This window comes from Cotesia glomerata, linkage group LG3 (genome assembly GCF_020080835.1).
Source record: "Cotesia glomerata isolate CgM1 linkage group LG3, MPM_Cglom_v2.3, whole genome shotgun sequence".
NCBI classification, from domain to species: Eukaryota; Metazoa; Arthropoda; class Insecta; order Hymenoptera; family Braconidae; genus Cotesia; species Cotesia glomerata.
The window spans coordinates 28991632-29017035 of NC_058160.1; the positions used below are offsets into that span (position 1 = coordinate 28991632).

The window sequence follows — 25404 nt, forward strand, 5'->3', positions numbered from 1 at the left end:
CAATGACATAATTTCCTCTCGTTCATTGTTAATCGCTATTGAAACTGAAAATCCATGGCTTGAGCAAGGTTTTAGTAATTATTTCAAGGTAATTACTTTTTAAAATGTTTCGAAGGCATTTTCTTCGTTACTTCTCAACAAATAGTGGGTCTAAAAATCAAAAACCACTAAATGTTGCTGATAAATTAGAAAAAAAATTTGACAAAGTCTCAGGAAAGCGTACCAAAATACAGGTTAGATTTTTTAAACTCATATTACATTAAATGGCGGACAGGATTTTATTTTATTAATATAATTATTCATTCTATAATTTATCTATTAAATTAAAAAATATAAATGTTAATAAATTATAAATTTCTAGACATCTGATGTCTTAATAATTATATTTAATGATTAAATTTATTTTATTTTATTTATTACATGCAATAATATTTAATTGTGATTAATATTTTTAGTATTAATTGTAAAAATAATAAAATTTATGAATTTAGGGTTGGGTTAAGGTGATAAGAAAAATGAAGGACAAAGTATTTCTAGAAGTCAACAATGGAATGACGTTCGAGCATGTCCAAGTTGTGGCTAAAAAGACTGACATCCCGAAAAATTTAAGTTACGACTGTTCAGTATTTGCTGCGGGTGAAGTCGCGTACGCACCAAATGGTAGATATGAAATACGCGCCGATGAAGTAAGAATACTCGGGTCGTGTGAAGTAGACGGGAGTTATCCACTGTCCTCTAAAAAAGATTATATACTCGACGATCTACGTCAAATTTTACACCTGAGACCTAGAACCGCTCAATTTTCTAGTTTACTTAGATTAAGGAGTATAGCCTCACTGGCAATCAGTAAACACATGAACAAACGGGGGTTTATAAATATTCACACGCCTATTTTAACCTCCAATGACTGTGAGGGTGCTGGTGAAGTATTTTCGGTGGTTCCAGAGTCCCGTAAGATGCTTGACGGCATGAAGAAAAGTAAAGACCAGTCGGTAGAGTCTATTTACTTCGACACACCTACATATCTTACTGTGTCTGGACAGTTACAGCTAGAAACAATGGCAAGGTAATATTATTTAACGAATTTTAAGTTAGCAAACACTTGACAATTTTTTATTTTTTATTAACCAATAAATTTGTACAAAAAAATTATTTTTAATTTTTTTAAATTTCTAAATGTCAATTTTTTTTTCTGATTTTTTTTTGCCATAATTTATTTATTAAAAAAATTCTAAAAATTATTAAATATCTGATAAATTAATTTTCATTATTTAATGACTTTAAAGTTAGCAGACACTTGACAATTTTTAATTTTTTTTTTAAACAACAAATTTGTACAAAAAAAAATTGAATTGTTATTTTTTTTTCCTTTTCTAAATGTCAATTTTATTTGCGATAATTTAATAAAATTATCATATAATAAAAATCTGGTAAATTAATTTTCATTATATGACTTAAAAGTTAGCAGACACTTGACAATTTTTAATTTTTTTTTAACCAAAAAAATTGAATTTTTATTTTTAAAATTTCAATTTTTTTTTCTAATTTTTTTTGCCATAATTTGTTTCTTAAAAAAATTCTAAAAATTATTAAATATCTAGTAAATTAATTTTCATTATTATTTATTATTTAAATTTCCATGCTTTTATCATGAACAATAATAATAATTATTATTAATTTTTTTAGAACACTATCAAAGGTCTACACATTTGGCCCAACCTTCAGAGCCGAAAATTCAAAATCAAGGATGCATTTATCTGAATTTTACATGATAGAAGCTGAAGAAGCTTTTGTCACGGACATCAGAATGCTGACAACTGAAGCAGAGTTATTATTTAAAGCAATTACTCGAGCTCTGGTAGAAGAAGGAGCTCCAGACATGCGTGCAATAAAAGCCGAGACACCCAAATGGCTTGACAAAGACTTTAGGTATATGACTTACGACGACGCGATTGATATTCTCGATAAACACGCAGACAAGCTTTCAATACCAGCTAAACGGGGTCAAGCTCTGTCCAAAGAGCATGAATTATTTCTAGTTGATTACAATGACGGGATTCCGACGTTCGTTATCAACTGGCCGAAAGAAATTAAGCCCTTTTATATGAAAGAGTGCTCTCATGATTCATCAAAGGTATGAGTAGTAAGCCAGTGTAATTTAATACAATAATAATAGTAATAATAATAATAATAATTATTATTATTGATTTAATAATTAAAAAGGTTGCTGCTATGGATCTACTGGCGCCAGTAGTAGGTGAAGTTTTCGGTGGGAGTCTCAGAGAAGACAATTATGAGCTACTGAAACAAAAAATACCTCCCAAGGCAAATCTTGAGTGGTATTTAGATCTGAGAAGATATGGAAATGTCCCAACAGGCGGATTCGGGATGGGATACGAGAGATTTCTTCAAACAGTACTTGGGATTCCGAACATCAGAGATGTGATTCCTTTTCCTAGATGGCCACACAACTGCAGTCTATGAAATCTTTAAGAAATAAACTTTTCAGGGTTTTGTGTTTATGATTTTTCACCCCATTGCCTTTAATGCCAAACTGTTTTAGAAAATTACCAGTTCTCAGAAAGAAGACTCATCAACAGGATGGATTCCAAAAAAATATGCTCATTTCAGGTAGCTGATGCACCAACAACATCTTCCAGCTTGTATCATCTTTTGTGGTTGATTAATTCGCTTGTGGTTTATTTTGTCGATTAACAAACTTACTCTAGAGCACAGAGCTGAAGGATAGGATTTATAAATTAAGGTTTAAAATCAAGACATAATTTAAACTAACTTTTCTTTATTAAACACTAGACGAAGATTCTTCTACACTTAAAATCCTTTGAATAGTTTATTATTATTCCATTAATCTGGAGGCTTATTAAAGACGTTCCTTGGATTCAGCATCTCTTCAATGATGCTACTTAAAAACTATAACTATTTTTTTTTTCATTTTATAATTTTTTTTTTTTATAGTAATTAATAATTAATAGTAGCAGTAATAATAGTATTAATTAAAATTATAACATTAAATTCTACCTTAGGATAATTGGAGTGAGCATACAGGATAAATGATAAATGAAATTGAAAGTCAAACCACCGGGTGGTCAACAATTTCTTTTTTTTTTCTTTTTTTATACAACAAAATATTTTTTTTTATCATTCAATGGTTTGTTTTTTTACCAAAATTAAATTACTAACAGATATTCTCTCCATCATCATTATAATCATCTTGAAAAGTATTTACATATCGTAACAATCATATATCACACTTTCTTACATTTAAACTTTTTGAAGAACAAAATTAAACAATTAAGTCAGTTTTTTTTTTTAATTTTAGAAATAATTCTATGAGTTTAGTAATCTTTTACTATTTCATTTTTTTTGACTAAGGACTTAGACTTTTTTTTAACACTTACATTAGAATTTTTTTTTTACTGTTTGAAAAAAATATTCCAAGTAAAAATTAAAAAAAACAAAAGAAATTCTGTCATACTTTTCAATGAATTTACAAAGTACAAAAAGTATGAAATTTTTAATTAATAATATTTGTGCATATTTCAAGTACTTAAATTGCACATGTACTATTTATGTGGAATGGTTTTTTTTTTGTTAATCTTTTTACTCTTCATTTGTTAAAATCTCGATCATCACTACCGAGATTTGATTACTCAATTATGTACAAGATACTTAAATATTCGGAAACAATCCGAATAATCTAATACCATTCACAAGCATTTACTCTCACATTCGCTTCAATTATTAATCTCTAATTTTTTTTTATACAATTATAAATACAAATAAGAAAAAAATAATTAATAAATACTCACTAATATAATAATTAGTGATTATTTTCGTGAACAACTTGTATGACGTGATGTATCATTTTTTGATTAAACATTAAAATAAAAAATAAGAAACAGTCAATTAACTAAATAAAGTTAAAAAAAGTTATTAATTGTACGTGGGTGACAATTAAGCAAAAAGAAAAATAGAAAAAATCAACAATTATTATGTATAAAAATAGACATCAGACCATACAAGTTTTACAAAAAAATTACAAATATATTGAATATTAATTAATTAATTAATTAATTCAATATACAACAAATAGTCAAATTAATTTGGTATATTCAAAACGCGAGTAAGCTATTCAAAATACTTGGTGACTTATTATTTTTAAAACGACTTTGCGATACTTATCCGGCAGTATTTTCAATACCAAAAATTAATAAATAATTAATCAATTATTAGTTATATAGCTATTGTTATTTACATTATCGAACAAAGTCCCGAGAGTTCTTGACCTCTTTCAACGGGTGGCAGGATAGAAAGTTTCCTACCTTTTAGTGTTGACTTAATGGATGCTGGCTTTAGTGGTAATTCTTCCTCGCTAGGCATTTCAGGTAACACTATTTTTTCTTTAGGTTCCTCTGGCTCTTTATTTACAACAAGTGGCTTAGAAATATTTATCTTTATTCGCGTGGATGCAGTGGGCAGCGTTGCGGGAGTAGACTCTAGTTCAACATTACCGTCCAGTGAACTGGTCACTGCCGTCAGGGTGGTGTCCACCTGTGCAGCAATGTTCGCTACTTTCATTTCTTCAGGATCTGAGACAGAAAAAAAATAAAGATTAATTATCAATAATAAATCAAGCAAAATTTTATTTATTTTAAAGCATCAAAGCAATTTTTGATAAAAGGCTTGATTTTTTTTAATACGAAGTTTAAATATGTCTAAATAAATTCCGAAAATTTGAAGGAAATTGCCGAATTTAAATAAATAATTAACTTTGAAGTTGAGCAATTTAACATTGATTTTATCGGGTAACTTCCAAACATTAATAAATTTATGAAAATTAAGTTAGCCGACATTTCAAAATTTTTAGAAATTTTTTATTGAAAAAATTTTTATTAAAAAATTTAAAAACAAAATTTCACATGTAAAAAACTATAAGTGCAATTTTTTAGAAATATCTTTTTAGTTGTAATTTAATTAATAAAAAAAATCAAAAATTTTTAGACGTCTGCTAACTTCAGTGTCATATACATTTCTATATTTTTCTCGTAAAACTATCGGTAAATATTTTTAAAAAATTTATGGATGAAAGTAAATATATTAGTGATAAATTTGATTCAAAAAAAATTTACACTTGCTCGATTAATTAAAGTGTATTCGGTTGCCCAATTTCAAAACACAGTAGCTGACAATTTAAAAATTTCTTTTATTAAAAAAAAATTTGCGCAACAAATTGATAAAAAATTTGATTTATGAATAGAAAATACTTAAATATAAACATTTTTAAGAAAAAATCCTTGAAATTAGGCTCTAAAATTTATAAGATAAGAAATGCAGCAGTACTAAAAAAAAATCAGGTATAAAAATTTTGCAGTTGTTTTAAAATTGGGCCGTATTAATTAAAAGAAAAATAAATGAATTATTAGAAAAGTAAATTTACCAGGTTCAGGATCAAGTGGTTCAATTTTGACTTTCACATCGTCCCAATTTATTTCTGAATCTGTTTCTGTATCATTGACTTCCATAGGTTCTTCTTTAATTTTAAATTCAGTTTCCACAGGCACTTCAACAAGATCATCCGATTGTTTATCCAGTTCTTGATCTTCTGATTGATCACAAGTTTTAGTTTCATCACTAGTTTCTTCATTTACATTATCAATTACTTTATCTTCTTCATCTTTGATACTATCTTCTGTATTATGAGTAATCATTTTTTCATCAAGATTATCTTTATCATTAATATCTTCAGATATTTCTTGAGAAATATTATTGTCTTCTGACTCTTCATTCTCATTTAATTTAAATTCTTCACTTTCTGTTTCTTCATTGCTTGGAAGATCACCAATCGGCGTTTCCATGTATTCCGGAGACTCAACTGAATCATTATGCTCATCTTTCTTTTCTTCGTCTTCATTTATCGTATCGTCCAACGCTGACTTTGCTAAAGCACGCTACAATAAAATAATAACACATATTAAAAATTTAATTCTTCAATAATATAATTTAAATAAAATAATAATGGACATAATAGGTTCTACACTACTCTAAAAATCAAAAACAAACGTGATGAATATATGGTCATGGAAAAATAATAGTCATGATTTATGATCATCTACAAACAGGAAGTTTAACCATGATAATTAATAAGGAGCAACATACCGCGAGACACTTTTCCTATTTGTGTAAGAATGTGAAGAAAATAAAAATATTATTCGATATATCCATTATATCATGTATTAACTATATCAAAAAATATATAACCACCGAGTATAAATCCAAAATTAGTTACAATTATTAGTAGATTAATTAAATTTAATTATTATTATTAGTTAATTAAATAAATTTAATTATTATTATTAGATAGTGGTAAAAAAAAAGAAGAAATATACCTTATGATCTTCCAGACAAAGAGGATGATAATTTTTATCTTCAAAGCTAACAGCTGGTCTTAAATGCCATTCTTCTTTTTCTTCGTTATAAAATTGTTCAAAAGTGTCATGACAGACTTGACAGCGACAATCATCATCACTGCTTGCAGGTACACTTGGTTGTATGGCATCTTGTGAAGAATCTTCACCATTAGCTGCTTCTGTTTCTGCAGTTAATTTTTCGGTTTCAAACCAACTTTGTGCTGTAAAAAAAAAAATTATTTTAATTTTTTAGTTATATAATTTTTTTTTTTTTTTAATTTAATTTGTAATTTTTCAATTTATTTTTTAAAATTTAATTTGTAACTTTTTAGTTATATAATTTTTTAATTAATTTTTTTGCCCTCCGGGCGGAAAGTGGCAACTTTCGTCCCGCTGCGCTAAACTAAGTTGCCGCTTTCCGCCTTCGTCGGACAAAAAAATAGTATACACTCCTCGGGAAGTAAATAAGAAAGCCTCAGATCACATGTTTGTTGACCTCGGCTTCGCCTCGGCCAACAATTACATGTGATCTGAGACATTTCTTACTTTACTTCCCTAGGTGTGTAATATACTATTTATTTAATTTCTAATTTTTTAGTTATATAATTTTTAAATTTAATTTTTAATTTTTTAATTTATTTTTTTTAATTTAATTTCTAATTTTTTTAATTTTTAGTATAATTAATTAATAATGAAAATAATTTACCTCTATCATCAACATCTTCAATTTCTTCAAACTGATTCCAGTCACTAATTTCATACATAATTTCCCTCGACTGAGCTTTCTTAATAGAATCTCTCCCTCTTCTATTTTGCCGGAAGTGCCAATCAAGATGATGACTGTACCTTGTCGCTAATTCCGGAGCAAATCTCGCGCCGCAAGAACTGCATTGCATACCACCATACATCGAAGTAGAATTAATAGGCCGTACAATTTTAAGTGTCTCAGGTTTATCTAAGCTAGGAAGAGGTAACTCTGGTTCTTTCTTAACAACTTCTTCCTCCGGTTTTTTGACCTCAACCTTGGGTCCTTGTCTTGGTACTATCCCAGTGTCAACCAACTTTTGGTAAAGTTCATTAAGATTAAGATTAAGCGGTAAAATAGGAACTGGCGTAAGTGCAGGAGGTTTCTCCATAGGTTCAGCTTGGTAAGAAAATCCAGACGAGGGAGCCATAGCTGAAGACAGTGCCGATGAAAGCATGTCCAACTGCAAGTCAGGTTTCACCAATGAAACATCCGACGCATCTTGAGAAGTCGAGTCTGGTTCAGGAAGACCCACTCCAGAGATTGGAACAGCAGAGTCACTTACTTTGTTGTTATTATCACTAGCTGGAGATTCCGGACACTTTCCTTTCATGCCAGCTATTTTAACAGACCCAGGATGAGCTCCTCTAGGTAACACAGTGAATCTGATAAAGTGCTTTTTATCCCTAACAATTATTGGTTTAGGCAGTCCACCAAATTCAACTTTAAATGATCTGCCATTAAGTAAAATAGTCTCCAGAGAATCAGCAAACTCAAGAGTCTGAGGTTGATTGTCAATTTCAAACATTTGTGGCTTAGCGTCAACAAACACCGGCGTCATATTTTTAGCGTTAATAATAAGATTTATTTTACCTATCACCAAATCAGTTCGCTTAACAGTCCCAATTTTAACTTGAGGAGGAGGTCCTTCTAAATTAATATTAACTTTTTTATTTCCTAAGTCAACAAGCACCGGTGGACCACCGAAGTAACACTCGTACCACTTGTCATCGACGAACAACTCTCTCGTCGGCGCTCCAAGTCTTATCCTGTGTATTTTTCCGTCGTAGACAAATTCCTTGTAAGGTTCGTTGAAAGAGCAAATGATAGTGTCTTTTTCGTCAATCATAATTCTTCTCGAGCCATTTTGGAAACCTATTTCTCTCGGGTCGTCCCAGTTCATAAACACGACCGCGGTCTGACCGTAGTAGCGAATTTCACGAGGTATATTGTCGATGTTAATCGATTTCATTGTGTCGTTGGCTATTTCTTCCAGGAGTTTTGGATCAGGCAGAGGTAGCTCACGACTAGGACCGCCGTGTTCTTTAGTAAGCTTGTCCATGAAGTTCTGGGTCTCTTCATTGTCAAATCTGGAGATTGAGTTGGGAGAGATGTTCCGAGAAGGTGGAGGAACGTGGGTCATTAAATTATTGTGAGGTGGATGAGGGCCATTCATTAAAAGACTCGGTGGCCCATTAATATTAGCCATCCCGGGATTTGACATTCCACCCATTGGTCCCATGGGTCCATTGGGCATCATTCCAGGCATCATAGGCCCGTTAGGACCCATAGGGCCCATCAAACCGGGACCAGGGCCCATACGTGGACCCATTCCAGAATTGAAGCCGTGGAATTGATTGAAGTCGGGCCGCATTGGTCCGAATTGTCGAGGGTTTTGCCAGGGGCCAATTGGTCGGAAGTCGGGGTTGAATGGATTTCCAAAAGCCGGTCCAGGTGGAGGTGCCCAGGGGCCTGGTGGTTGCCAAGGACCTGGGGGTTGCCATCTTGGTCCGTTTCTTGAATGTGGATGATCTTTGCCTCGGTGTCCCATGTCTTCTTTCGGACTGAAGCCGCCGCTTATGTCAATTCCTTTTTCCCAAATACTCGCACCGGTCTCTTTGTCCTTTTTCTGGGCTACTCTTAATTTTTGAACCTCGTTCATCTGCCAAACATTCTGGATCAATGTGTGGTAGTCGGCTTTAGTCATTGAACCTTGCTTCAATTCTTCTTCAGCTTGCTTCATTATTATTTCAATGCTACGCTCGGAATTACGATCTAATTTGTCGAAATCACGGTTTCTCCGGCTGGACCTTGAATCATCGTCGTTGATAAATTGACGTCGACGGTCTTTTGGATCGTCAGATGGTTTATTGTAAGGTCGACTTCTAGAAGAACGATCTTTATTGCGATCTCGATCGCGTTTATCTTCATTTATTGTTGGTTTATCACGGTCATTTTTAAATGTTGTTTTTAATTTAGCCCAGCTTGTTTTATTTTCTTCACCCGATATTACTGGTGGAGGTGGAGTTGGTGGTCGTCCGGCTTTTGGGTTCGTCAAGGTTCTTAAATCGACATCTTCATTACCAAATAAACTGTAATAATATATAATTATAAAATATGTTATTTTTTTTTAAATCTATATCGTTAAGGGAATAAGAAAAATTTTGTTTCAAAGATAGTCATATGATAAAATCAGTTTTTTTTGGTGTCATTGCAAAGGTCTTGACTTGAATTTGTGCCTTTTCAAGGTTTCATTTCATTCTCATAGATAGTCTATTTATTATGATATTTAGGCTGCATTCGAAAATACTTTATCTCTAGATACATAATTAAGAAATGACCTTGTATCTTATGAAATATTGACATTTTTAAAGATATAAGCTCATCCCGATGTTACACTCATCGAGACCTTTCATTTGAGTACCCACATCAATTTTTCATATATTTATATATATTATATATATGTATATATGAAAAATATATCAAAATGCATGTGGGTACTCAAATGAAAGCTCTTGATGAGTGTAACATCGGGATGATCTTATATCTTTAAAAAAGGGAATAGTTAAGAAAATACAGTGAAATTTAAGAAATGTCTTGTGAAATATTGACATTTTTAAAGATATAAGCTCATCCCGACGTTACACTCATCGAGACCTTTCATTTAAGTACCCACATCAATTTTTTCATATATTTATATATATTATATATATGTGTATATGAAAAATATATCAAAAATGCATGTAGGTACTCAAATGAAAGCTCTTGATGAGTAAAACATCGGGATGACCTTATATCTTTAAAAACGTCAATATTTAAGAAAGTACAGCGCAATTTAACAAAAGTTATTATATATTATTTTAATAAAATGAAAAAAAAAAAATACTTACGTATCGAATTTTTCTGTTTTAGATTTTTTACTATTTGAATCACCGTGCTCTGAGCTTTGTCTTTTATTAGTTGGTGGTGGTGGTGGTGGTGGTGCTAATATGCGTAGATCTAAGTCTTCTTCTAAAAAATAAAAAAAAATAAAAAAATAAAAATCATTAAGAAAAGTTTTTTGTTCTATTAAAAAAAAAAAAAAAAAAAAAAAAAAAACAATTTTTAGAAAAAAAAAAAAAAGATTTTAAATGATTCAACTTACTCTTTTCAGTGATTGGCGGGACGATGGTGACTGGCGGTGGTAGTACAGCCCGAAGATCTTCATCCTTACTAGCTGCAGATTCGATTGAAAGATCTGCGGTAACCTGAGTACTCAAAAGATCCTGACTAGAATTATTATCAGGACTATGACTGCCGATGTCTTTGTTGTTGCGTTTAATATAATTTCTCTGTCTGGCGTTTGGTCGTATTTCTTTAAAAGTAGGCGGATGCGGAGGAGATACAATCAAGGAACCAGACTGCTCTTCCTCAATAAGACCAGCAGCAGCAGCAGCAGCAGCACTATTAACCCCACCGCCAATCAAGGAAGATGATTGCAGAGAGGAAGTTAAATTCGTAGATAAATTAGATGTTTTTGAATCAATATTTCTACGCGGAATTTTATAAGGCGGACTAGGAGTACGTTTTCTCGATTTACTACTACTCTTCTTACGACTCTTGGAGTTAGGTGATGAGGATTTATTGGGTGAAGTACGTGAGGATATGGTTGGAGAGCTGTCAGAGTTATCTTTTTCACGAGACTTCGACCTAACAGGACTTGCATCTCGATCGACTATTTTTGATGATGATGAAGATGATGATATTGATGAAGATAATGACGATGAAGCCTTTGTGGGCAATACTTGGGATTGTTTTGAATTTGACCGCGATCTGTTGCTTAATTTTCTGTGTGACGAGGAGGATTTTGAGGAAGCGAATGACTTTTCATCTTTTGCCGAAGATGCTGAAGAACCGCCGCGTAAAGACGACGAGCTCTTAGCGTCTTTAGACTTGGCCTCGCTTCCTCCACTTCCACCACTACCAACACCACGAATTGCAGAATTGTTTGACGCGAGAGAAGATGTTATTGATGATGACTTAAGGCCACCACCACTTTGATTAGATTCACTTATGTGATTCATTGCTTGTTTCGATAATAATAATTGCTGTTTTATTGCGTGATCTGAAAGTACAGTGTTTAACGCGGGATGTTGATTCTTTGATAATTGTGTTTTAGACGGCATATCGTTTGTTAATGACGATGAAGATAACGCAGCTACTTGACGTAGACGAGACTCTATATCACAGTTTTGTAGCTCTGCTCCTGAAGAAATTTTAAGACGAGGATCCCGTGATACTGGACGCGCTGAAGCTACCATAAGACTGCTTGCTGGCGCTATCCGAGGTCCGTTGTTAGCACCCACATTTTTTAATAACGATGCATTCGCTGCTGGAAACTAATCATATCATACAATTAATATGGTAATTGTAAAAAATAGACAGGAAAAAATTTTTAAATTATGAAAAATTCATATTATTTCATTAAAATTAATATAAAAAAAAAAAAAAAAATAATAATAATAATAAAAATGATTTTTTGTTACAAAAAAAAGTATTATTATTATTATTATATTTTTTATTTTATAATAATTTTAATGAAATAATATGAATTTTTGATAACTTTAAAATTTTTTTCCCTGATTCAATTAATAAAAATTTCTTTCTTCATTAATTTTTATTAAAAAACAATTATTTAAATATTTACCTGCTTCGCTACTTGTTTATTCACTTGATTAGACACCGCAGCTACAACTTTATCCGGTTTGACTTCATTAAGGGTGATTGATGATGTCAACTGGACAAATAATTTTTTTTTTGTTATAATTATTTATTTTTATTGTTATTAATACACATGCGATAATTTTTTTGGCTAAACGTACCGATTCAGCTTTGACTAGAGCTGTTTGTTTCTGCTGCTGTTCAAGACTTGACTTGGCTTGCATCAACTCCAATTCTACTTTCTGTTTCTGTAACTCAAGAAGTTCTTTCTGTTTCTTAAGTAATTGCTCCCGCATCAAAGCTTCGTTGACAGATACTGGGTCTCCAGGAGGAATTTTTACAGAAGGTATCACGCTAGGTGTAGAGACTGTTGTCGGTGGTGTAGTCGGAGTCTAAAAAAAAAAATAATTATAATAATTTATCATCAAAAATTTATGGTAATTATTTACAAGTGGGGTCCATTATTTTAATTCTCATTTTTTTGAACGAAATTTCTATTTGATTTTATTGATATATTTTTTTTTAATTTATAAATTTTTTAGAAAATTGTGATATTTAACTTTTTTTTTTTAAGCTCATTTTTTTATGTATCTAAAAAAAATATGTATATCAAAAACATCAAAAAAAGATAAAATAGAAATTTTATCTAAAAACATGAGCCAAAATTTTTTCCAACTTTTGAAGACAAAAAAGCTATTGAAATCTTTGTTTTTTTCTTTTACATTTTTTATCATAAACGCGCCGTAAAAACAAGCAGAATAAAAAAAATTTTTAAATATTAATTTTTCTCTTAGATATGGCCAAAAATTAGTACTTTTTTTTATTGTATCTAGTATTCGTTTATGGCAAAAGCTATCAAGTGATATTATTAATCAACTCTTATTTCCTCGAGAGTTTTAAAAATAAAGCGTTTGAATTTTTCCTCAATCTTGAACTATCAAAAAGTTTGTAACCCTATTAATTATCCAGTTTAGCTTATTTGAATTTACTCATATAATTCATTGTATTGCATCGTATTATAATATTTCTGTTTTATTATTTAATTACCCTATTTAGTCATTGCTCATCAATTATACCTAAACTTTGTATCATTGCCATCCGGCTAAGCCTTGGGATATAAATCTAATAAATAAATAATTAAAAATAGGATGGATCCCACTTGTAAATAATTACCAAAATATATCAAGTGATACTAATTGTTAATAAAATATAAAAATAATTACCCCAGCTAAGAAACGTGGGTTTAAGTGAATAGAACCCGATGAAACAGATGAATTAGGTACTGGCCACGCTGGGTCTATATTACGGACATGTATGTCGAGTGAAAATAATTTCTTAGCAGGAAAAACTTCACCCCAAGTTTGTCGTAATTTCCACATGCATAATCTTGTACTCTCATCGACCTATTTGAAAAAACATACACATTTTTATTTAAGTCTTTAGATATGTGTAAAGATAAAGTTTAAGAACCAGTGATAACTATTCGATCGTAACTCGTCAGCTAAAGAATTATATTGATTCTAGAAAAAGAAGAGGTCGACGTTCTTGAGCCTTCTAATTATCTTATAAATCATTGAATTTTTAATGAATCTTATAGCGGACTCCAGAATAATCACCAGAACAAAGCGGATTTAAAATACAAGTTTCCATCGAATTGTTGTCCTTGATTCTTATAATTTATTATTACAATTTATCACTAAAGAAAAAAAAAAAAAAAAAAAACAATTACCTTTTCAAAGACACTACAAAATATATTAACAATTTTATCAGTGAAGAGTTTTAAATAAGCTCCACTGACATTCTTGACGATCGAGTCGATGAGATAAAGGACCGGCAGTTTGACTTCACTTGAAACCTAATAATAAAACACAACAACTTACTACTTTGTTTTTTTGCTTTCGTTTTTTTTATTTATTTATTAATATTTTTTTTTTCAACTTGAATATTTGAAAATCCATTTCACTACAGCTGACCAATGAACCACTTCTTAAATATTCTCATTGCGTCACTTCACCAAAAGCCCCCACCGCATTCCCCCAAAAAATAATTTAAAAAAAAAACGCATATATATATATATATATATAAGTAGATATTTAAATATAAATATAGATCATATTTATGTGGAAATTATATTTTCTTATAATATAGAAATACAAAGCAACTTATTTTAATATATATATCCGTGCATATCAGACGGATTAATTGACAGTAAATACAGAGTATAGTAAAAGAATAATCATAGAATAGAAATTATTTAAAAACAAACGATAGGAGTGTCGGTGATTTCAAAATGGTACTTTATTATTTATTTATTCATAATACTGATTATATCACAGTGATGTATTGATTTTTTTTTTTTAATGTCGCTGTACCATAAATATATTAAATAAATAATCGACAATAAAATAATAATTAAAGGTACTCCGTTGTTACTGGAAGAGACTATTGTATCCTGAACTTAATAATTAATAATATTAATCCATAAAGTAACAATTAATTAACTTAAAGTTTATGTAGAAATAAAAATGTACATGGCACAAACGGACTCAAAAGGTATACAACAGTCTCTCTTACAATGGAGCTGTTAAATCAGTCCGTACACGCGTTTGTTTTTTTTTTAAATCATGTACTGAATAATAACTATAACAACGCAGTAATAACGTGCAGTATAAAGTTTAAGTAAGGTAAAGTACCCAGTACTTGAACACTTATAAAAATGGGACCAATACTTGAACAGACTTTCAAGTTTCTAAATCTATTATCAGTAACATGCGCATATTATAATTATTAAATGATACAGTAATTGATTTCTGTAAGTTTTTGCAATTATTAATCAAAACAATTATATTTTGCTATTTTTTTTCATGAAAAAGGTACTAAATCGTAAATCGAACAATCAGTAAAAAAAAACGGTAATCATTTTGAGAAAAAAAAATTGTACCATCTAATGAAATAGTCTTTTCTAAATAAAATATATTTTTTGCAAAAACATAAACTATAATTTTTATGTTAAATTTTAGCGTTTAACTATACCTCGAAATTTTAAAAGCGGTACCCAGAACTTGAACAGGCTGGGACCGTAAGTTTTAACAGCACTATAATCTCTGATAGGTTTATAGACTAGTAATTAGCATTGTAATTAGTATTCATTACTGTAATTTAAATAAGATTTATGACTAAAAATTAGTGTAGTTAAAAATTATTGTATTGAGTTTTTTTGATTTACAATTGAAAATTTGCTTTGTCATTAATAAAAAATGTAATTAAAAAATTAAATACAAATATTTTTCATTTTTAAATGAACATTTTAAATACTCACAGTATTATTTTTAATATTGTTCAATAATATGTTATATTTCTTTGGAGATTTCAATAAAACGTTGAAAATTTTTACTGTGCCTATTGCCATATATTTTATTAATTCAACTAGTGCTCGTTGTTTATACTGCTTAGTTTATACTGCTCCTTTGATAGTCTATTTTAAAAACGTTGTCAAAATATAAATAATCAATTATCTGCGTTATTTTGCGCTTTAATAAATTCAAAATTGTTTATATTTTCATGAAAATCACTAATTTCAACTAATTTATATATTAAAAGTAGGGTCAAATAAGTTTTACTTTAAAACTTGTTCAACTACTGGGTGCTTTACCTTATCAACAAAATATTAAGAAAGACTTTTAGTTTCGGTATTATTTTAAAAATTTATGGATAAAGATATAAAACAGCCCTCTTGATAGAAAATCCATTTAATCCGTCTTTTGCATCGACATGCGACAATTTTTTTTTTTATTTAATTATTAATTAATAAATATATGGCTTTTTTTTTTTTTTTTTTTTTTAAATTTAACTACAGTTGATTAATAACCTGTAACAAGTGGTTCTCAATTGCTTGGACGATGGCCGGTGCATGCTCAACGTTGTCATCTGCTAACATCGTGAGCATGTTTATCAGAGGCTTGCTGTTAAATTTCAAGTCCGCAAGCGACGAACTGTACTCGTCTATTATTTCCTTTGACTTGTTAGCCGCCATTCTAGTCATTTTTAAATATTTAAGGTTAATATACTTAAGCAGTCGATGATCCTTTAACTGTATCCGGATTTATGATGAAAATCTAAATTAAAAAACAAATAAAAATAGTATTTAAATTTAATTTTTTTATTATAAATAAACTCATTCATTCATTAATTTTTTACAATGCCAGTCAAGGTTGCATCATTATTTGGTATTTTAATTAAACACGTGGTGATGCGTTTCGTCACAAATTATTTTGATTATTATTATTATTGTTATTAAGAAAGGAAAAAAAACAAATGCAAGTTATCTTATTTACTTAAATTACAGAATAATATTATTTAGTGTTAAAAAAAATAAAAAATAATGATAAAATTGACTTTTTAAATCACTTATGCGTCGTTACGCATTTCTAAGTAATCCTAGGCTAATGTATATTATTATTTTTGTCGTACTTCACGTTAAAAAATTATACGACATTTTTAAATGACAAAAAAAAAATTTCTTAAGTGAATAAAATAAATAAATAAAAATGTGATAACTAAATTATTGAGTAAAAAAAAAGGTATTATAAGAAAGGTAATAAGATATTTATATAATAGCAGCTGGTTCGGATCCGCGCAACCTCGAAACAAGCTTGTACTTTATCAGTGATAGTAGACGTAAAAAAAAATAATACGTACAGCGATAAACGTTAAAACCAACCAATTATTTATAAATCTGAGTCACGTTTAATTATTATAAACTTTTCATCAACTACGTAGAAATAGATTTGTACAATAAAATCAAAAATATTAACGCTCGTTGTTGTAACTTGTAACCACTTTCACTACAGCGAGTCGAAATATAAATAGTCACACCACATTTTCTTAACGTATTTATTTATAAAAAAAACAGTCAAAATAATTTATTAAAAGTGATATGAAATAGACTAATACCTTAATAATCCATTTTGTTGATAATGTGCACTGGAGTTGTAAAAAAAACTGCACCAGGAGATGTATAAAAAAAAAAAAGAAATTAACAAATATTAAATGCGACGACTGCTTGTTAACTGAGTCTCTACTCAAAATGTCGACCCGACCATTCCCCTTTGGACTCTTTCAGCAAGCAAGCAAGCAAGGATGTGAGTGGCGCCCTCTTTTTTGTTCAACATGGCGTTTTCCGATTTTTAATAACCAACAAGATGTATGATTGAACACTTGCCTTAAGGAATTATTTTAAACATTTGGAGAATTGAAATTATTAGCTAACAATTGTTAATTTTTTTAATTTTATAATTAAACTTTTTGCTATAATATTAAAGTTAGCCGACGTTTTTAATTTTTTATTGTTTTTTTCATTTATTAAATTATAACTACAAAATATTTTTAAAAAATTGCACGTGTAGTTTTTTAAATTTTTTACAAATGAATTTTTTTTTTTATATTTTTGTAATAATTTTTTCAATAAAAAAAAATTCTAGAAATTTTTAATTGTCGGCTAACTTAATTTTCATCTTTTTGCTTTATAATTTTTTATTGCAAAATATTCTAAAAAAATTTTAATCACTGCCAACTTGTGTCATATTTCAATTTGATGAGGAACGTTAATCTATGTAATTAAATTAAAGAATTTTTTTTATTTTTTATTTTCAGCTTGAAAATTAATTTAGCATTTATTGAATAACTTATAGAATTTTATAACAAATAAATTAATAATGATAAAATTAGCCAACATTTTTGATTTTTTTATTTTGCTTAATTAATTAAATTATAACGAAATATTTTTAAAAAATTGCACATAGTTTTTGAAGTTTTTATCAAATAAAAAAATTTTTTTGTAATAATTTTTTAATAAAAAAAATCATAACAATTTTTAGATGTCGGCTAACTTTATATTCATAATAAATTATGGCAAAAAAAAATTAACAAGTAAAAAATAAAAAAAAATAAAAAATTCAATTTTTTAAAAATAATTTTTTGGAACAAATTTTTTTATTTAATAAAATTAAAAAATTGTGAAGTATCTGACGATATCTGACGAAGACATCTGACGATTTTTAGAATTTTTTTTATTAAAAAAAAAAATAACATATGTTAAAAATTTGAAAAACTATAAGTGCAATTTTTTTAAAAATATTTTTTAGTTTTAATTTAATTAAAAAAATTTTTAATGTCAGCTAATTTTAGTATCATCAGGTTGGTGACTTCAATTAAGCAATTAAATAATTTTATTACAAGGTTTAATATTTTGGATAAATAAGAACAACAGGTAAATTATGTATAAGAATTAAAAAAGGTTTATTATCTAAATTCATTTAATTCTCAATTAACAAATAAGATTAAAGTTAATTTATGTTTTGTAAATATAAATTATATTTTTTATGAAAGCCCGTACAATTTCAATGTTCTATCCATACTTGTAGATGCAATGTATTGGGCGTTTTTGCCGAATCTCACACCAGTTGCAGCAGCCGTATGGTCATTAAATACCTTCAATTCTTGCCATTGCTTGCATAAATAAACTCTGAAACAATTTATTAATTTTATTAGTAAATTAATTGTAAATCGACTAATATAAATAATAAGAAAATAATAAAATACATTACCTGACATCTGTACCAGAGACAGCTAGGTAAGTTCCAGTTTTATCGAAAGCCAAATCTTTAACGTCGTATCCGTCATCGAGCTGTAATGTCTTGAAGTTCTTCAACTTTCTTAAATCCCAGAGTTTGACGCAGGAATCTTCAGCCGAGGTTGCTAAATAGTAACCATTTTCTGAGAATGTAATTGAAGTTATTTCTCCAACATGTCCAGGGAAGTTCGCTACATTCGACTGTTCTTTGAGATCCCAGATTTTAATCTGAGAATCAGCGGTTCCGGTACCAAAAATCAAACCATCAGGGTGAAATTGTGCTGCTGTTAATGCTTCTGGACTTGCAACCTAATAAAAAAATTAAAAATTAATAATGTAGATTTGGTAAATAATTAGAGTACTAGCAACCTTGCAGTCACTATGTGACTTTGGTGATTTGTGAACTATAAATTAATAGAATTTTGCTTCATTAAATAATGAGTTTTGTCAAATAGCACTGTACTTTTTTTAACTATTGATGTTCTTAAAGATATAAGCTCATCTCGATGTTACACTCATCAAGAGCTTTCATTAGAGAACCCATATTTTCATATATTTTTCAAATATACATATATATAAATATATAATTATATGAAAAATTGATGTGGGTACTCAAATGAGAGATCTCGATGAGTGTAATGTCGGGATGAGCTTATATCTTAAAACATTTCAAAAGTTCACAAGATAGAAGTTCATTTCTTAATTATTGACATTTTTAAAGATATAAGCTCATCCCGATGTTACACTCATCAAGAGCTTTAATTTGAGTACCCACATGCATTTTCATATATTTTTCATATATACATATATATAATCTATATAAATATATGAAAAAATGATGTGGGTACTCAAATGAAAGGTCTTGATGAGTGTAACATCGGGATGAGCTTATATCTTTGAAAATGTCAATATTTCACAAGATACAAGGTAATTTCTAGATTATATATTTAGAGATAGAACATTTTAGAATGCAGCCTAAATACTTATATTTATCATTTAACATTACCTTGGTCAGTAATCTACCAGTACGTATGTCGGAGAAAGCCCAATTGTTGTCTAAAGATGAACTCAGTAAATAATCACCAGTAGGATGCAAAGACAAACCAGTAACTGCAGCATCGTGAGCGCGGAGTAGCAACGTAGTTTGACTTGTTCCAACGTTCCATATACGTATTGTCGTATCGGGTGATGCGGTCATCACAACATCTTCTTCAGGGTGATAAACAACTTTCGTAACTTTCTTGGTGTGTCCTTTCAAAATAGCCACTACTTGTTCAGTGTCTTTGTTAAATACTGTAGCATTTTTATCAGCGCCTCCAGTCAGAATTTTACTGGTGTCAGATGCGTGAATGTCTAGAGCCAAAATACCAGGAACACTAGCCGAGTGAAGACTAGGATGTGATGCAATCGTTTGAAACTCGCGGATCCTTTCAGCAGGCAACAGATCTTCTGGGATTGATCTTCCTCGTCGCTTTCGTTCTTGGGTTAATACTGTTGCCTTTTCTTGGAGAATGTGAATAATATCCTCGGTTATTCCCGCTTGTTCAACAGGCTGTGCAGCTATTCCACCAGCTTCAACTGCAATAGCTGGCTGTGGAATTGCTGTCGCTTGAGTAATTCCACTGGGCGGTTTCAGAGATGCCAGAGCTTCACGTGCCGCTGTTACTTCTTTAGTTAATCGCGAAATAACACGACAAGCCGCATCGTGTTGGTAAAGTGCATGAGACAATTCCTGTCTCGCTGTCTGTAATTGTCCTCGTACTGTAAATGAGTTAAGCATCACTGCGTCCCATTCATCTTGCAATATTTTTAGGATCGCTGGAATCGACGTAGCACTTGGAGGCTTCGGCTTTACTACTGGCGAAGCTGAATAAAAAATTAATTTTATTTTTTTAAATAAATTTTATAAAAATATTTAGCAATAAATTTTACAGAAAAAACTCTTGAAAAATTTGAAAATTAATTTAGCAGATATTTGACAATTTTAAGAAATTTTGTAACAAATAAATAATTGCAAAAAAAAATTAAAAATGCAATTTTTTAAAAATAATTTTTTGGAGTAAATTTTGTTAAAAAAAATTAGGAAAACGGTTGACCCTGAAGGCCATCCCTGCAACTTCCCGCTAATTCCATACTTAGGCGCTTAAAATTGCACCAATGGTGTTTTTGAGCTCTTCGAGTTCAAAAATACAATTTATGGGTTATTTTGAGCTCTCCAAGCTCAGATTGTTTTCCTATGCTTTTGAGCTCGAAGAGTCTGATAAGGATTTGATAAGACACTATTTTTTGAATTTTTAAACCACAATAACTTTTGAATGAATAAACCGATTTTCACGCGGTTGGCAGCATTTGACGCAGTTTTTCAAGCCTCACAAAGAATCTCAAATTTTTGATTGATCGCGCTAGGAATTTTGGAGTTATTCCGAAATAACACTTTTTTCGGTTTTCTTTCGTTCACGATATCTCTCGAACGAATTAACCGATTTTGACCGGACTGGTGGCGATCGACGTGGTTTTTTGAGGTTAAGAGCTGATTAGTTTTTGGAATTGAACTATTAAGCCGTTTAAAAGTTATTCCAAAAAAACCACATTTGAAACAATTTTTTTTTTCAGTTTTTTGAAGATTTCTCAAAATCTATTGATCTGAATCGGTCCAAATAGTTTTCAAAATCTAAGTTTGGTCAAGCCCTTTCGAATGGCACCAACCGCGATGAAATCGGTCAAACCGTTCAAAAGTTATAAGCGGTTCACATACTTTCACACACACACACACACACACACACACACACACACACACACACACACACACACACACATACAGACGCCGTGACAACCTCGCGGGGATAGTCAGGGAAGCTTCCTGTGACCTTCAAACGTCGAGATCTGATGAAAACTCGGTTTTTGCAAAACGGGGTGAAAACAATAACTTCCCGATTTTTGAAAATCTTCGATTTTCGTAGCGGGAAGTTAAAAATTTTTTTAATGATGAAGTAAATGCTAACTTTAATGTTAAAATATGTAATTAAAGTTAGCAGTCACTAGAGAATTAAAAAAATTTTTTTAACCCGTCAGAACTCACGTGAATTTTAATGTCTCACTTGCACTACAACGCCGCTCTATAAGTCGGATGTTGTTGCGTGAGCAAAATGCTCATAACGTGAGTGCTGACGGGTTAACAAACAAATTTGTTCAAAAAAATTACTTTAAAAAAATTGCATTTTTTATTTTTTTTTAATTTTTACGTCAATTTTTTTTTCCATAATTTATTTAAAAAAAAAAATTATTAAATATCTGCTAAATTTATTTTCATTGTTAAAGTACAAACCTTTTACTTCAATGAGTTGTTCAATGGTCAACTCTTTTCCATTTATTGGGTCGACTCCGTTTTCAGTAATATATTTTTCTATAAGTCGTTTTTCAAATATATGACCCGATATTGGAGAAATTACAGGATGTTCTGGTACTTCATTGCAAACTGAAAATTTAAAAAATAAAAAAATATTAATTTCATTTAGCGATAAAACCGCTAAATAATTTTAAGGTTATAAAATAACGCCGGCTTATAAAATAATAAAACTCTCCGTAGAGATTGATAAAAGATGTGTTTGATTTTTTTCTTTTGTATGTAAAAGATATAAAAAAATTTAATAAACTTACTTGAACACGAAAGAGACATTTTTTTAAATGAAAATATATAAACGTAATAGAATGAAAGCGAGCTTTAAAACTTAGTCAATAAATATTATCAGTTTTACACAATCCATACAGAGTTTCGGTCAGTTTCGGTTATGTCTGCTAAAGGCATTAGCTCCTGTGGCAGGACTGGCAGGGAGAGCCAAAAACGACACTAGCGTTCACAGTACGCTGTGATGTCATATCACGGTTTAGTTGAATCGCGACTAGCGCTGCCACGCGAGGACTGATGATACCCCTTTGATAGCGCGAAATTTAACATTAAATTTTATTTATAATTATAAGAAAACCTTTTGGGAAAACCCCACAACTTAGGTCTAGAATTTTAGCTATTAGTAAAAAAGGTTACTGTTAAAATATATTTTTACTCTCTGAAAATTTATCACAATAGACTAGGAATAATAAAATAGAAAAGAGGATTAAGCCATAAATATATCAATTTACTACCTAATTGCTCTCGACATAAGTAATTATAAAAATATTAGAAAATATATTTTAATCTCTTAAGGAATATAAAATATTGTATAAAAACAATAAGAGAAGATAGTCTGAGCCGATTAGAGACCCTCATTTATGACGAGTCCAGTTCAACCACTTAGTCCGGTAAATTCCCAGGGATGATGAAACCGGACAAACTCTGCTGGCGAGCCCAGGTAGTTCAATAACGGCCGGAAAGGACGAGTACCTGAGTATAGTCCACTCGCTGTATAGGGATGTGATTTGCAATTTTTGTCTAATGAGGGTTAATGAGTGTTCTTCATATTTTTTGATGCGTAGATTACGAATCTGCAAGTGATTTTTTTGTAAGTTTATGTACTCAAAATTTATTTATAATTTAATTGTTTAAAATAACTTTTTGGCAATAGGGACTTTAAAAATGATTTTTTTTTTTTACAGAAGTCTTCATTATTATAAAACGAACATTTTTTATTAAGATAGTTTTTCAATATCTCTTATAGATTTAGAGATAATTAAGTTTTTATAACAATGCGCGTCAAGTGACTACTGCGCATGCGCGCTCTCACTCAAACTTGCCCGGGAAGCGAGATACAGTCAACTTATACTAATTCTGCAATACAAAATTTTATTTTTTAATAAATTTCATCTATTATATTTTGTTATTTATCGCAAAATTACTTTATGAAATATTATGAGGTCTATCAAGCTAGCATAGACTCGTCCATCAGGCATTGACTTATTATTCAAGCAACAAAATTTATTTGTGGTGCTAAATTTGTTGCTTTTTTATTGATAATTAGTTGCTCTATTTAGAATATTGTTGTTTGTTTAGATTCCGAAAAAACAATAATAATGACCGTCCAAGATGGGCTCTGCCACTGCTAGCTTCATATGCCTTATTATGATAATTAATTATTAGTATTTTTATATTTAACAAAGAAGAGTTAAAATCGACAAAAGACGACGTCCAAAATACATAACACGTTGCTATAAGGTTTTCAATTACTGCGAACAAATAAGAGAATCTAAATATCTTCGCAGTACACATAGTTGATATTTAAAGCATTAAAAAATAATTAAATTATTTATAATTAAAATATTAAAAATAAAGTGAATCCATGGTTGTAAAAATTTATTACTCAATGAATGAAAATGAAGATTACCTTGAAAATTCAATTAGTTAATCGATATTTGAAAAAATTATTTGTCGTTAGTATTTTATTAATACTAATAATTAATTATCATAATAATATGCGCGACATTAATTTATCCCTGTTCGTGTTACTTTTGTATTATTGGAAATGTGTATTTTTGGACATTTGAATAAATGGATATGGAAATTTCTAAAAATTGCCATTTGATTTTTTGGAAATAATAATAAAAGTACTTAAGTAAAATTAGACATTAATATAAATGGACATTAATAAAAAAGGAAATAATTATAAATGTACAACTGCACTTATGGCCAACTTAAAAAAATGAAATCCCTATTTTTGAAAATATCTCCAAATGGAAATAAAAGTATTTGGTAAAGAGTTCAAATGAACAAATGGATTAATGGACATTTTCTTAAATAGACATTTATGAAAATGGATAATAATATAAAAAGACATCAGTAAAAATTTTTAAAAATACAAATGTACAATCGAATAAATGGAATAGTCATTTAATGAACATATGATTTTATGAACAATTGAAAAAATGGATATTTAAATTTTAGGAAAAGTGAATAAATGGACATTTGTATAAATGCCCATCAATAAAAATGAACTCTGTAAAAATGAACATTTAAATAAATGAACTTCGATAAAAAAATACTTACTTAAATGGAAATTAGTAAAAATGGACATTCATAAAAATGTAAATTAGTAAAAATGGAGATTTCTAAAAATGGATAAATGATTTAAATTTAATTATAAATAATTATGAAGTTGATAAATTATAAAATTATGGTTTTTGGTGTGCGTAAAGGAAAAAAGATGTCAGAAGAGCTGGGAACTTGGCTACCAAGACATCTTCTTCGTAGGTTTTTTCGGAAAACGATAAAACATCAATCAGCTCATTAAACATTACACTTAAATGATGTCAGAAGAGCTGGAAACGCGGCTACCAAGACATTTTTTTAACATCATTTAAGTGTAATATTTGATGAGCTAATTGATGTTTTATCGTTTTCCGAAAAAACCTACGAAGAAGATGTCTTGGTAGCCAAGTTCCCAGCTCTTCTGACATCTTTTTTCCTTTACGCACACCAAAACCATAATTTTATAATTTATCAACTTCATAATTATTTATAATTAAATTTAAATCATTTATCCATTTTTAGAAATCTCCATTTTTACGAATGTCCATTTTTACTAATTTACATTTTTATGAATGTCCATTTTTACTAATGTCCATTTAAGTAAGTATTTTTTTATCAAAGTTCATTTATTTAAATGTTCATTTTTATTGATGGGCATTTATAC

General features: G+C 29.7%; 3 protein-coding genes across 5 annotated transcripts; 1 reads left to right on the forward strand and 2 right to left on the reverse strand.

Moving 5' to 3' along the window:
• Nucleotides 1–7: 7 nt before the first annotated feature.
• On the forward strand, nt 8–2520 carry LOC123260381 (probable asparagine--tRNA ligase, mitochondrial). Its single transcript, XM_044721442.1, has 4 exons — nt 8–233; nt 492–1066; nt 1687–2134; nt 2224–2520. The coding sequence occupies exons 1-4, from the start codon at nt 105–107 to the stop codon at nt 2482–2484; spliced, it is 1413 nt and encodes a 470-aa protein (XP_044577377.1). The 5' UTR covers nt 8–104; the 3' UTR covers nt 2485–2520.
• A 260-nt stretch (nt 2521–2780) lies between these two features.
• Nucleotides 2781–17282, reverse strand: LOC123260376. 3 transcript variants are annotated; one of them, XM_044721436.1, is made up of 13 exons: nt 17107–17282; nt 16022–16268; nt 13883–14008; nt 13377–13556; nt 12315–12545; nt 12140–12229; nt 10598–11831; nt 10344–10464; nt 7135–9545; nt 6408–6649; nt 6178–6192; nt 5459–5969; nt 2781–4610 (listed from the first exon to the last, which is right to left on the reverse strand). In XM_044721436.1, exons 2-13 carry the CDS (start codon nt 16193–16195, stop codon nt 4273–4275), a joined length of 5673 nt encoding a protein of 1890 aa, XP_044577371.1. In that variant the 5' UTR covers nt 16196–16268; nt 17107–17282; the 3' UTR covers nt 2781–4272. The 3 variants fall into 3 exon arrangements, with proteins under 3 accessions (XP_044577371.1, XP_044577372.1, XP_044577373.1); XM_044721437.1 differs by lacking the exon at nt 17107–17282 and adding an exon at nt 16852–17072; XM_044721438.1 differs by lacking the exon at nt 6178–6192.
• Nucleotides 17283–18362: 1080 nt separating this feature from the next.
• Nucleotides 18363–22600, reverse strand: LOC123261152 (pre-mRNA-processing factor 19). Its single transcript, XM_044722667.1, has 5 exons — nt 22442–22600; nt 22110–22259; nt 19791–20650; nt 18759–19093; nt 18363–18676 (listed from the first exon to the last, which is right to left on the reverse strand). Exons 1-5 carry the CDS (start codon nt 22458–22460, stop codon nt 18532–18534), a joined length of 1509 nt encoding a protein of 502 aa, XP_044578602.1. The 5' UTR covers nt 22461–22600; the 3' UTR covers nt 18363–18531.
• Between the last annotated feature and the right edge of the window lie 2804 nt (nt 22601–25404).

What these genes read in the sequence shown, in the direction of transcription:
- LOC123260376 (XM_044721436.1), bottom strand. Translation starts at nt 16,195, where the DNA reads ATGACTAGAATGGCGGCTAACAAGTCAAAGGAAATAATAGACGAGTAC. An exon ending in TTGAGAACCACTTGTTACAG is followed by an intron (nt 14,009 to 16,021) that starts GTTATTAATCAA and finishes TTTTATTATTAG; the next exon opens with GTTTCAAGTGAAGTCAAACT. An exon ending in ACCACTTGATCCTGAACCTG is followed by an intron (nt 4,611 to 5,458) that starts GTAAATTTACTT and finishes TTTCTGTCTCAG; the next exon opens with ATCCTGAAGAAATGAAAGTA.
- LOC123260381 (XM_044721442.1), top strand. Translation starts at nt 105, where the DNA reads ATGTTTCGAAGGCATTTTCTTCGTTACTTCTCAACAAATAGTGGGTCT. An exon ending in GAAAGCGTACCAAAATACAG is followed by an intron (nt 234 to 491) that starts GTTAGATTTTTT and finishes TTATGAATTTAG; the next exon opens with GGTTGGGTTAAGGTGATAAG. An exon ending in GCTCTCATGATTCATCAAAG is followed by an intron (nt 2,135 to 2,223) that starts GTATGAGTAGTA and finishes ATAATTAAAAAG; the next exon opens with GTTGCTGCTATGGATCTACT.
- LOC123261152 (XM_044722667.1), bottom strand. An exon ending in CTGGTAGATTACTGACCAAG is followed by an intron (nt 19,094 to 19,790) that starts GTAATGTTAAAT and finishes TTTTTTTATTAG; the next exon opens with GTTGCAAGTCCAGAAGCATT. An exon ending in GTCTCTGGTACAGATGTCAG is followed by an intron (nt 18,677 to 18,758) that starts GTAATGTATTTT and finishes AAATTGTTTCAG; the next exon opens with AGTTTATTTATGCAAGCAAT.